Source organism: Oncorhynchus mykiss, chromosome 16 (assembly GCF_057628025.1).
Source record: "Oncorhynchus mykiss isolate SJ-2025 chromosome 16, ASM5762802v1, whole genome shotgun sequence".
In the NCBI taxonomy this organism is placed as follows: domain Eukaryota; kingdom Metazoa; phylum Chordata; class Actinopteri; order Salmoniformes; family Salmonidae; genus Oncorhynchus; species Oncorhynchus mykiss.
In genome coordinates this window covers 47,072,319-47,085,386 of record NC_143037.1, presented here as the reverse complement: position 1 = coordinate 47,085,386, position 13,068 = coordinate 47,072,319, and the positions used below count along the sequence as shown (strand labels likewise).

At 46.7% G+C, this 13,068-nt stretch overlaps 1 protein-coding gene across 4 annotated transcripts in view; it reads right to left on the bottom strand.

Moving 5' to 3' along the window:
- LOC110492084 (membrane-associated guanylate kinase, WW and PDZ domain-containing protein 3) overlaps positions 1-13,068 on the bottom strand; it is a 195,424-nt gene that overhangs the window by 35,051 nt on the left and 147,305 nt on the right. For all 4 annotated transcript variants that reach the window (XM_036947018.2, XM_036947015.2, XM_036947016.2 and 1 more), the window contains one exon: positions 12,127-12,246. In XM_036947018.2, coding sequence (XP_036802913.2) covers positions 12,127-12,246 — 120 coding nt within the window. The remainder of the gene's footprint in view (positions 1-12,126; positions 12,247-13,068) is intronic.

Sequence of the window (13,068 nt, the reverse complement as noted above, 5' to 3'; positions counted from 1 at the left end):
TCACGTGTGGAGAAACATCTCAAAGCTCCAGCGGTCGATCAGCTGAGCCGACAAGACATTTTAGTCAGCTTGCAGCACTGAGGGTTCGGCTCATCTCATGGGAATTTAACATAGCCAAATATCTAAGAGTAGGAGCACGCTCAGTGTTTAATGACTATACTGTAGTATTTTGTTGCGAAACATCCCTAGACCAGACCTCCACAGCCAAATTAAAGAGGTAGTTATGCTAAATCATGATCATTATTAAGTTATTAACAGACATGGCTAACATTCATTGGGAACACGGCACCATTAGCATGGGGTTGGATGTCAAAACCAAAACATCCACATTGTTTTTAGACAGAGACCCTTGGCTCGCTCTTTAATTTATTCATAATTGGAAAGCCTCATTTGAATTAATTACACCCTGTATTAGCTTATTTAAAGAATGGGAGAGAAAGACTAGAGGGGGTTTGTGAATTAAAACTCATTAAGCTACCCTCTCAACTCCACACAACCCTATGTTCTTTTGCTGTACATAATGCAGTAAGTTTAATATCTCAATCAAGTCATTTGTGTAGAGTAAATGGCACAGCCGCTGTCGAGTAATACAATACACAACTTGACTATTTGCCGGTCTCAATCGGTCTGTCCGTGACAGGGAGTAGAGGCTCTGAGAAGGGAGGCAGGAGTCGTCTTACCGTCTGTGTGACTCACACCTTCTCTCCCTGTATCTCTCTTCTCTGCACTGTTCCGTGACCCTGGAGATGCATCCAACAGCCCCTAGTCTGAGCCCCTGCTGGCTACAGGTTTATTAGCTATCGGATGACACACCAAACCCAGCGGCACGACGCTGAGAAACAAAGGGATCAACACACCTTTTCCTTAAACAGACACCCAACCGATCCATCCTGATCCATTCTCCCTCTCTCCCCCATCTCCCCCATCTCCCACTGCCGACATGCAGCCAATCAATTTGCATTTGTCAAAAGACAGCTTCATTATGCCTCAGCACGGTGAGCACGATGAAGATGAAAGATAGGAGGCTTTCTTTAATCCAGACCTGTCACCACACAGCCCAGTCATCTCCCTCTCTCTCCTCCTACTTCCCATGCGCGCTCGCCCACTCGCTCTCTCCATCTCCCTCCCCACCACTCTCTCTCCCCATCTCCCTCTGCCTCCCTCTCCCCCTGCCTCCCTCTCCCCCTGCCTCCCTCCATCTCTCAGGCCCAGTGGTGCGTGATTAATAGCTCATAAACACCGCTCTCCTAGTCTCTGATTAATGTGCATTAGTGAACACAGATAGGAAGAGAGGAAGGGGGAACAGGAAGAGAGGATGGGGGGACAGAGGGAGGGGATAGGATGAGGGGATAGGAAGCGAGGAAGGGGGAATAGGGAGCGAGGAAGGAGGAATAGGGAGCGAGGAAGGGGGAATAGAGATTTGTAACAGTATCACCATTCATCTGAAGGGAATACGTGGGATGTGCCAGGAGACGGGTGTGTGTGCGTGGAGAAGAGAGACGTGTTAACTAAGGTAGGTACTAGGCAGAGGGTGCGAACGGCTAGAAACCAACAGTCTCTAGCTGTGTGAACATGAGATCGTAGCAAGACGGACCCGTGAGCATAATGACGGCAACAAACAAACAGGACAGGATACGGTCCTTTCAGGCTGTTCGACGACTATTTTACATTTCAGCCATTGAACAGGGTTCTACGTGTACAACCAACCTCATCAACACTACTCGACAGCCCCAGGCCGACAGAGACATGTTAATTCTAGTTCAGTCAGGCCAGCTTTCCCATACACTATGCAGCTGGTAAAGCGCTACTCTGTACAACTGGTGGGGGACATGACCTTTCAACCTTCCCTTTCGTTCCTTATCCATGACCAGGCTGTGTGGGTCCAGTCCCAGGCGGATCCAGGGCTGAAATATGCAGCAGGGCCTGGGCCATGGTACTCAGCGGTACTGTATTGTAGTGTGGAGAAGTCATGCCACCTGGATAGAGTAGGCAGCAGCTGCCAGGTTCTCAACCCGTGAGAACCTCTGTAGGACGGGAGTACAGAGTACAGGCGGCAGCCTCCAAAACAGGGATAGGAAGCGCCAGTTAGGTCGGAGCTCTCACGCCTGTCCTCTCAGTTTCACTGTTCCTCCCCCGTGGCCTCGTGCGCTAAAAAGCGCTCCCGTTCTCCATCTGTCTCTGTGGTGAAAGCATAGCGGTAGCACACCAGGAGACCGCGATTATGCGCGCACCGCTTCCGGCTTTGCGATGGGAAGCGTTGAGTGTGTTAGGGATGCAGGAACTGGGGTTGCAGGAACTGGGGATGCGGGAACTGGGGATGCGGGAACTGGGGATGCGGGAACTGGGGATGCGGGAACTGGGGAAACCCCCCCCGGGTGGAGGTTTGGAACGCTGCCTCGAGAGTCTTATCCCTTCTCTCTCTGCTCTACCACTCGCCCCCCCTCTATTTATCCCTCCCCTCTCTTTCTTTCTCTATCACTGTTGCTTACCCTGCCACTCTCTCTAACCTCTCCCCCTCTCTCTGCCTCTTAACTAGCCAGCCAAGGCAGTGCACACAGACACTCTTTAATCATGGAGGATGAGCCGTCTCTCTTTCTCCTGGTTAGTTCCCACTGTGCAGCCTTGCCTAGCAGCATTCCCAGCCTTCACAGACTCGACAGCAGAGTGCCTGAGGCCACCAGGCAGAGCCCATCTTGTGCTCCAGAGTTTACACAGGCTCCCTTCCGCTGCTAGCACAGTGCAGGCAAAGCTGACTGTCTCCACAGCCACCCTTGTCACCTCCACATTCCTCTGCTGTGAGGGCGAGACCGTGTGAATGGACACCTCTGCTAGACTACAGCTGCACCCTGTACTCTAGTAGAGACGTCTAGTAGAGACACTACAGCTGCACCCTGTACTCTAGTAGAGACGTCTAGTAGAGACATTACAGCTGCACCCTGTACTCTAGTAGAGACGTCTAGTAGAGACACTCTACAGCTGCACCCTGTACTCTAGTAGAGACGTCTAGTAGAGACACTACAGCTGCACCCTGTACTCTAGTAGAGACGTCTAGTAGAGACTCTACAGCTGCACCCTGTACTCCAGTAGAGACGTCTAGTAGAGACACTCTACAGCTGCACCCTGTACTCCAGTAGAGACGTCTAGTAGAGACACTCTACAGCTGGACCCTGTACTCTAGTAGAGACGTCTAGTAGACACTACAGCTGCACCCTGTACTCTAGTAGAGATGTCTAGTAGAGACACTCTACAGCTGCACCCTGTACTCTAGTAGAGACGTCTAGTAGAGACACTCTACAGCTGCACCCTGTACTCTAGTAGAGACGTCTAGTAGAGACACTCTACAGCTGCACCCTGTACTCTAGTAGAGACGTCTAGTAGAGACACTCTACAGCTGCACCCTGTACTCTAGTAGAGACGTCTAGTAGAGACACTCTACAGCTGCACCCTGTACTCTAGTAGAGACGTCTAGTAGAGACACTCTACAGCTGCACCCTGTACTCTAGTAGAGACGTCTAGTAGAGACACTACAGCTGCACCCTGTACTCTAGTAGAGACGTCTAGTAGAGACACTACAGCTGCACCCTGTACTCTAGTAGAGACGTCTAGTAGAGACACTACAGCTGCACCCTGTACTTTAGTAGAGACGTCTAGTAGACACTACAGCTGCACCCTGTACTCTAGTAGAGACGTCTAGTAGACACTACAGCTGCACCCTGTACTCTAGTAGAGATGTCTAGTAGAGACACTACAGCTGCACCCTGTACTCTAGTAGAGACGTCTAGTAGACACTACAGCTGCACCCTGTACTCTAGTATAGTGTCTAGTAGACACTACAGCTGCACCCTGTACTCTAGTAGAGACGTCTAGTAGAGACACTACAGCTGCACCCTGTACTCTAGTAGAGACGTCTAGTAGAGACACTACAGCTGCACCCTGTACTTTAGTAGAGACGTCTAGTAGACACTACAGCTGCACCCTGTACTCTAGTAGAGACGTCTAGTAGAGACACTACAGCTGCACCCTGTACTTTAGTAGAGACGTCTAGTAGACACTACAGCTGCACCCTGTACTCTAGTAGAGACGTCTAGTAGACACTACAGCTGCACCCTGTACTCTAGTAGAGATGTCTAGTAGAGACACTACAGCTGCACCCTGTACTCTAGTAGAGACGTCTAGTAGACACTACAGCTGCACCCTGTACTGTACTCTGCCTCTGATCAGTTCTTCCCCAAGTTCCCGCTTTAGCGAATGCACTGCCACCATCTAGAACAGAACATCTGTATTCTGTAGTCTGTACTCTTTAGGACAATGCGTTTGTCTTTTTAGAGCCACAATGAAACAACCGAAAGTCCACCAACTTGATTGTGTATTCCGCAACTCTGACATTCCTTAGCATTGGAGCGTTTCCTAATCCTCCTCCCTAGGACTCACCCCTGCCTGTGTGTGTCTCGCCACTGCAGCACCTTGACCCTTTCCTTCCCTCCTGGCCCATTGCCCTGGCTGGTCTTCTCTTCAGTAACTCTGCTTTACGGGAGCGCTTGAAATACCTATCAGAGCTGCCGTGTGATCTGCTGTTCTGTGCTCTCTACAATGAAACATCATCACTGGTAACAGCACCGCAATCCCTGGCACGACTCCTCGTTCAGAACCCCACCGAGCCAGACCCACAGCGTCAACAAACAAACTCGGACTTTCTTATCTCAGCATTTGTCGATCTTGGTTGTATTGCATCGTTGCTTTCTTTCTCTCCAATTATCTCTGTCTTTCTATAATCCATCGTTCATGTTGCCCTGGCTGGCATTCATATTGAGCGCTAGAGAGAGGAGGAAGCGAAGTTAAGAATCGCGGCGTGTAGACACCTCCCAGATCTGGAGTCGAGGCACAACTCTCAAGGGCAAAGAGTACTACTCACGGCCTATCAGCCTCTCTGTGCCTCCCGACAAATAATACAGGGCTAACCTTTGTTGGCACTTTCCTCCCTGAGTTTGAGTCAGCTACCCTGCAGTTGAGCACCACCTGAACGAGAGGCAAAGAGAGAACCCGGTGTTGCCAGAGCAACAGGGAGAGCCCAGGCGGTAGGGAGAGAGGGTAGAGAGGCTAGGGTATTTCAAAAGAGGAGCAGAGCATAGTCCACCGGTGAACAGAACCAGGGGATTAAATAAAGAGAACATGAATGAGCAACAGGCTTGGAAGACAACAGGCAGCGGTGCTGGAGGAGGTGAAGGCTGCCTGAAGACTGGGCCAGATGAGAGCACTGCTGGGCGGAGTAATGGCCCATCATATATATATATATTATGATCTTCATCAGATGACACTCGTAGGACATCATGATACACAATACATGTATGTTTTGTTTGATAATGTGCATATTTATATCCAAAAATCTCATTTTACATTGGCGCGTTACGTGCAGTAATGTTTTGATTCCAAAACATCCGGTGATTTTGCAGAAATACTCATAATAAACAGTGACTAGTGTTATTCACAGAATCAAAGATAGACTTCTCCTTAATGCAACCGCTGTGTCAGATTTCAAAAAAACTTTACAGAAAAAGCATAATCTGAGAATGGGGCTCAGAACCCAAAACAGTCAGAGGAATACCCGCCATTTTGGAATCAACAAAGTTAGAAACAACACCATAAATATTCACTTACCTTTGATGATCTTCCTCATAAGGCACTCCCAGGAATCCCAGTTTGACAATAAATGACTGATTTGTTCCATAAAGTTCCATCATTTATGTCCAAATAGCCCCTTGTTGTTAGCGTGTTCAGCCCAGTAATCCGACTTCATGAGGCGCAGGCACTTCATCCAGACAAAAATCTTGAAAAGTTCCGTTACAGTCCTTTAGAAACATGTCAAACAATGTATGGAATCAATCGTTAGGATGTTTTTAACATAAAACATCGATAATGTTCCAACTGGAGAATTCCTTTGTCTTCAGAAAAAGCACTGGAACGCGAGGTAACTCTGTTGGGAGCGCGCGTCATGAGACCAAGGCTCTGTGCCAGACCACTGACTCAAAGAGGTCTCATGAGCCCCTCCTTTATAGTTTATAGTAGAATCCTCATTCACGTTTCAAAAGACGGTTGACATCTAGTGGAAGCCGTAGGAAGTGCAAACTCATCCATATCTCAATGTGTATTTGGGAGGTCAAGCTGTGAAAAACTACAAACCTCAGATGTCCCACTTCCTGGTTGGATTTTTCTCCGGTTTTTCGCCTGCGATATGAGTTCTGTTATACTCACAGACATCATTCAAATAGTTTTAGAAACTTCAGAGTGTTTCCTATCCAATACTAATAATAATATGCATATATTAGCATCTGTGACAGAATAGGAGGCAGTTCACTCTGGGCACGCTATTCATCCAAAGGTGAAAATGCTGCCCCCTATCCCAAAAATGTTTAACACTTTTTGGTTACTACATGATTTCATATGAGTTTTATTTCATAGTTTTGATGTCTTCACTATTATCCTACAATGTAGAAAATAGTAAAAAATCCAGCCAAAGTAATGGTGCTGCCGGTAATAAACCAGGCTGTAAGTCACAGATTGACTCAAAGGGAGATCAGACTAAAGTCACACATTCCCCCCTGTGAACAAAAACACATTGTTATGAGCTGAGAGAAAGAGAGAGAGAATGTACGTGTGTGTGTGTGTGTGTGTGTGTGTGTGTGTGTGTGTGTGTGTGTGTGTGTGTGTGTGTGTGTGTGTGTGTGTCTCAGTTGTCCAGAGAGGATTCCTCAGAGGTCAAAAGGCCCTACATTAACTTCTTTGGGGTAGGGGGCAGTATTTTCACAATGAAAAGGATGAAAAGCGTGCCCAGAGTAAACTGCCTGCTACTCAGTCCCAGATTCTAGGATATGTATATTATTAGTAGATTTGGATAGAAAACACTCTGGCGTTTCTAAAACTGTTTGAATGATGTCTGTGAGTATAACAGAACTCATATGGCAGGCAAAAACCGGAGAAAAGATCTGAGGTTTGTAGGTTTTCAAGTCTTAGCCTATCCAATATACAGTGTCTGTGGGATAATATTGCACTTCCTAAAGCTTCCACTAGATGTCAACAGTCTTTAGAACCTTGTTTCAGGCTTCTACTGTGAAGTGGGAGAGAATGAGAGCTGATTGAGTCATGGGTCTGCCAGAAGCCCATGTGCTCAGTACGCCCGTTAGAGTTAGCTCCGTTCCCTTCCATTTCTAAAGACAAAGGAATTCTCCGGTTGAAACATTATTGAAGATTTATGATAAAAACATCCTAAAGATTGATTATATACATCGTTTGACATATTTATACGAACTGCAATATAACTTCTTTGACTTTGTCTGGACCTAGTGCCTGCACATTTGGATTGCTGTACTAAATGCGCAAACAAAAAGGAGGTATTTGGACATAAACAAGACTTTATCGAATCGAACATTTATTGTGGAACTGGGATTCCTGGGAGTGCATTCTGATGAAGATCATCAAAGGTAAGTGAATATTTATAATGCTATTTCTGACTTTTGTTGACTCCATAACATGGCGGGTATCTGTATTGCTTGTTTTGGTCTCTGAGCGCTGTACTCAGATTATTCCATGGTGTGCTTTTTCCGTAAATCTTTTTTCTTCCTATCCTATGCCTGCCAGCAGTTGCATTAAGGAGAAGTATATCTTTAATTCAAATCAAATCAAATTTTATTTGTCACATACACATGGTTAGCAGATGTTAATGCGAGTGTAGCGAAATGCTTGTGCTTCTAGTTCCGACAATGCAGTGATAACCAACAAGTAATCTAACTAACAATTCCAAAACTACTGTCTTATACACAGTGTAAGGGGATAAAGAATATGTACATAAGGATATATGAATGAGTGATGGTACAGAGCAGCATAGGCAGGATACAGTAGATGGTATCGAGTACAGTATATACATGAGGTGAGTATGTAAACAAAGTGGCATAGTTAAAGTGGCTAGTGATACATGTATTACATGAGGATGCAGTCGATGATATAGAGTACAGTATATACGTCTGCATATGAGATGAATAATGTAGGGTAAGTAACATTATATAAGGTGGCATTGTTTAAAGTGGCTAGTGATATATTTTACATCATTTCCCATCAATTCCCATTATTAAAGTGGCTGGAGTTGAGTCAGTGTCAGGGTCAGTGTGTTGGCAGCAGCCACTCAATGTTAGCGGTGGCTGTTTAACAGTCTGATGGCCTTGAGATAGAAGCTGTTTTTCAGTCTCTCGGTCCCAGCTTTGATGCACCTGTACTGACCTCGCCTTCTGGATGATAGCGGGGTGAACAGGTAGTGGCTCGGGTGGTTGATGTCCTTGATGATCTTTATGGCCTTCCTGTAACATCGGGTGGTGTAGGTGTCCTGGAGGGCAGGTAGTTTGCCCCCGGTGATGCGTTGTGCAGACCTCACTACCCTCTGGAGAGCCTTACGGTTGTGGGCGGAGCGGTTGCCGTACCACGCGGTGATACAGCCCGCCAGGATGCTCTCGATTGTGCATCTGTAGAAGTTTGTGAGTGCTTTTGGTGACAAACCAAATTTCTTCAGCCTCCTGAGGTTGAAGAGGCGCTGCAGCGCCTTCTTCACGATGCTGTCTGTGTGAGTGGACCAATTCAGTTTGTCTGTGATGTGTATGCCGAGGAACTTAAAACTTGCTACCCTCTCCACTACTGTTCCATCGATGTGGATAGGGGGATGTTCTCTCTGCTGTTTCCTGAAGTCCACAATCATCTCCTTAGTTTTGTTGACGTTGAGTGTGAGGTTATTTTCCTGACACCACACTCCGAGGGCCCTCACCTCCTCCCTGTAGGCCGTCTCGTCGTTGTTGGTAATCAAGCCTACCACTGTTGTGTCGTCCGCAAACTTGATGATTGAGTTGGAGGCGTGCGTGGCCACGCAGTCATGGGTGAACAGGGAGTACAGGAGAGGGCTCAGAACGCACCCTTGTGGGGCCCCAGTGTTGAGGATCAGCGGGGTGGAGATGTTGTTGCCTACCCTCACCACCTGGGGGTGGCCCGTCAGGAAGTCCAGTACCCAGTTGCACAGGGCGGGGTCGAGACCCAGGGTCTCGAGCTTGATGACGAGCTTGGTGGGTACTATGGTGTTGAATGCCGAGCTGTAGTCTATGAACAGCATTCTCACATAGGTATTCCTCTTGTCCAGATGGGTTAGGGCAGTGTGCAGTGTGGTTGAGATTGCATCGTCTGTGGACCTATTTGGGCGGTAAGCAAATTGGAGTGGGTCTAGGGTGTCGGGTAGGGTGGAGGTGATATGGTCCTTGACTAGACTCTCAAAGCACCTCATGATGACGGAAGTCGTTTAGCTCAGTTACCTTAGCTTTCTTGGGAACAGGAACAATGGTGGCCCTCTTGAAGCATGTGGGAACAGCAGACTGGTATAGGGATTGATGAATATGTCCGTAAACACACCGGCCAGCTGGTCTGCGCATGCTCTGAGGGCGCGGCTGGGGATGCCGTCTGGGCCTGCAGCCTTGCGAGGGTTAACACGTTTAAATGTCTTACTCACCTCGGCTGCAGTGAAGGAGAGTCCGCATGTTTTCGTGTCACTGGCACTGTATTGTCCTCAAAGCGGGCAAAAAAGTTATTTAGTCTGCCTGGGAGCAGGACATCCTGGTCCGTGACTGGGCTGGATTTCTTCTTGTAGTCCGTGATTGACTGTAGACCCTGCCACATGCCTCTTGTGTCTGAGTCGTTGAATTGAGATTCTACTTTGTCTCTGTACTGACGCTTAGCTTGTTTGATAGCCTTGCGGAGGGAATAGTTGCACTGTTTGTATTCGGTCATGTTACCAGTCACCTTGCCCTGATTAAAAGCAGTGGTTCGCGCTTTCAGTTTCACGCGAATGCTGCCATCAATCCACGGTTTCTGGTTAGGGAATGTTTTAATCGATGCTATGGGAATGACATCTTCAACGCATGTTCTAATGAACTCGCACACCGAATCAGCGTATTTGTCAATATTGTTATCTGACGCAATACGAAACATATCCCAGTGCACGTGATGGAAGCAGTCTTGGAGTGTGGAATCAGCTTGGTCGGACCAGCGTTGGACAGACCTCAGCGTGGGAGCTTCTTGTTTTAGTTTCTGTCTGTAGGCAGGGATCAGCAAAATGGAGTCGTGGTCAGCTTTTTGCAAAGAGTCAAATAAAGTTCGTTCAGAGCCATTGATGTGTCTGCTTGGGGGGGGGGATATATACACGGCTGTGATTATAATCGAAGAGAATTCTCTTGGTAGATAATGCGGTCTACATTTGATTGTGAGGAATTCTAAATCAGGTGAACAGAAGGATTTGAGTTCCTGTATGTTTCTTTCATCACACCATGTCTCGTTAGTCATAAGGCATACGCCCCCGCCCCTCTTCTTACCAGAAAGATGTTTGTTTCCGTCGGCGCGATGCGTGGAGAAACCCGCTGGCTGCACCGCCCCCGATAGCGTCTCTCCAGTGAGCCATGTTTCCGTGAAGCAAAGAACGTTACAGTCTCTGATATCCCTCTGGAATGCTACCCTTGCTCGGATTTCATCAACCTTGTTGTCAAGAGACTGGACATTGGCGAGAAGGATGCTAGGGAGTGGTGCACGATGTGCCCGTCTCCGGAGTCTGACCAGAAGACCGCCTCGTTTCCCTCTTTTTCTGAGTCGTTTTTTTGGGTCGCTGCATGGAATCCATTCCGCTGTCCTGGGTGAAAGGCAGAACACAGGATCCGCGGCGCGAAAAACATATTCTTGGTCGTACTGATGGTGAGTTGACGCTGATCTTATATTCAGTAGTTCTTCTCGACTGTATGTAATGAAACCTAAGATGACCTGGGGTACTAATGTAAGAAATAACACGTAAAAAAACAAAACACTGCATAGTTTCCTAGGAGCGCGAAGCGAGGCGGCCATTTCTGTCGGCGCCGGATATAGTCATTCCATGCATAACAGTTGTATTTTCATCAACATTTATGATGAGTATTTCTGTAAATGGAACTTTCTCCCTGGAGTGTTTTGGAGGCAAAACATAATGCGCCAATGTAAACAGAGACTTTTGGACATAAATATGAACTTTATCGAACAAAACATACATGTATTGTGTAACATGAAGTCCTATGAGTGCCATCTGATGAAGATAATCAAAGGTTAGTGATTCATTTTATCTCTATTTCTGCTTTTTGTGACTCCTCTCTTTGGCTGGAAAAATGGCTGTGTTTTTTTGTGACTAGGTACTGACCTAACATAATCGCATGGTATGCTTTTGTCGTGAAGCTTTTTTGAAATCGGACACTGTGGTGGGATTAACAACACGTTTATCTTTAAAATGGTGTAAAATACATGTATGTTTGAGGAATTTTAATTATGAGATTTCTGTTGTTTGAATTTGGCGCCCTGCACTTTCACTGGATGTTGGTCAGGTGGGACGTTAGAGTCCCACGTACCCTAGAGAGGTTAATAACTAGCATCCTGACTGAAGCAGCCATATCAAGATCAGCTGACGATATGGCCTCCCTGCTCCCTGTGTGGATGTATAATTTATCTTGCGTACTGGTGCAGTCTGGATACAACTGGCTATGAGGGTACATACCCCCAGGGTTCTGTGTCACAATGCTGACCGCTGGCTTCTTAGAAATCATCAACCTACTTTGAATCACAAGTGGGACAACGCTATTCTGCTCTTGAAAAAGCTAGCCACTTCATTTCACATTTACAATGGTATGAATGCTATCTTTATATTGAGTTTATCTGATGACCTGGATGGTGGTGACAGCTCAGCAGATACTATACAAACAATGCATAATTCATGGGGATTCATTTTGTGATGCGGATGCATCCTTAGGAAATTGTTATTACTGTGTAGGGTTCACTCCCCTCTCCATCTCCCCTGCTCCCCTCCACCCTCCCCTAGACCAGTTGTTCCCAAACTGTGGGGTGAGATGTCGACAGTGTGTGTATGTGTGTGTGTGTGGGGGGGGGGGGGGGCACCCCATAACAAAATGTAGAAGTGCATGTGCCCATAGAAATAGACGTGGGGCGCAGGATGTTCCCCGATGCTGGAAGGGGGGCCTGAGTAAAACACTTCGGGAACTACTGCCATAGACCACCTCCAAAAAAAAACATGCCTACCGTCATAGGTTCCACTCTCAAGCAGCAGGCCACTCTCCTCCAGCACGCGGAACTCCCCCACACTGATGAAGTTATAGTCAACCCCAGGAACCTCCCCCTCTCTGGGCTGTCGTGTGGTACCTGGAAAAAGACACCACAACAAACATAAAGTGAGTAAAACAGACCCTTTCTCTGGGGTAGAGTCATGTGCAGATCCAGCTAGGCATGAACAGGAGAGGAGTGGACACCATTTTCATCATGCACACAGGGATGTGAATTGTGTCCTCATATCCTGCAGGACCCCATGTCAGTATCGAGCACAGCTTACACCAAGGGGGGTTACTGAGAAACCAAGCTATGAATAGGTTATTTTAATGTGCCAAATTAGCTTCCACACATTGAGCAAGTAACATTTACTGGTAAGGGAAAAGTAATAAAGCTATTGGAGATAACCTCTCTCCTCTCATAGCCCAAATGGAAGATGAACAGTGTTAGTTGAAGTCAGAAGTTTACATACACTTAAGTCATTAAAACTTGTTTTTCAACCACTCCACAAATGTCTTATTAACAAACTATGGTTTTGGCAAGTCGGTTAGGACATCTACATTGTGAATGACACAAGACATTTTTCCAACAATTGTTTACAGACAGATTATTTCACTTATAATTCGCTGTATCACAATTTCAGTGGGTCAGAAGTTTACGTACACTAACTTGACTGTGCCTTTAAACAGCTTGGAAAATTCCAGAAATGCCTGAAGGTACCACGTTCATATGTACAAACAATAGTACGCAAGTATAAACACCATGGGACCATGCAGCTGTCATATCGCTCAGGAAGGAGACGCGTTCTGTCTCCTAGAGATGAACGTACTTTGGTGCGGAAAGTGCAAATCAACAGCAAAGGATCTTGTGAAGATGCAAGAGGAAACCAGGTACAAAAGTATCTATATCCACAGTAAA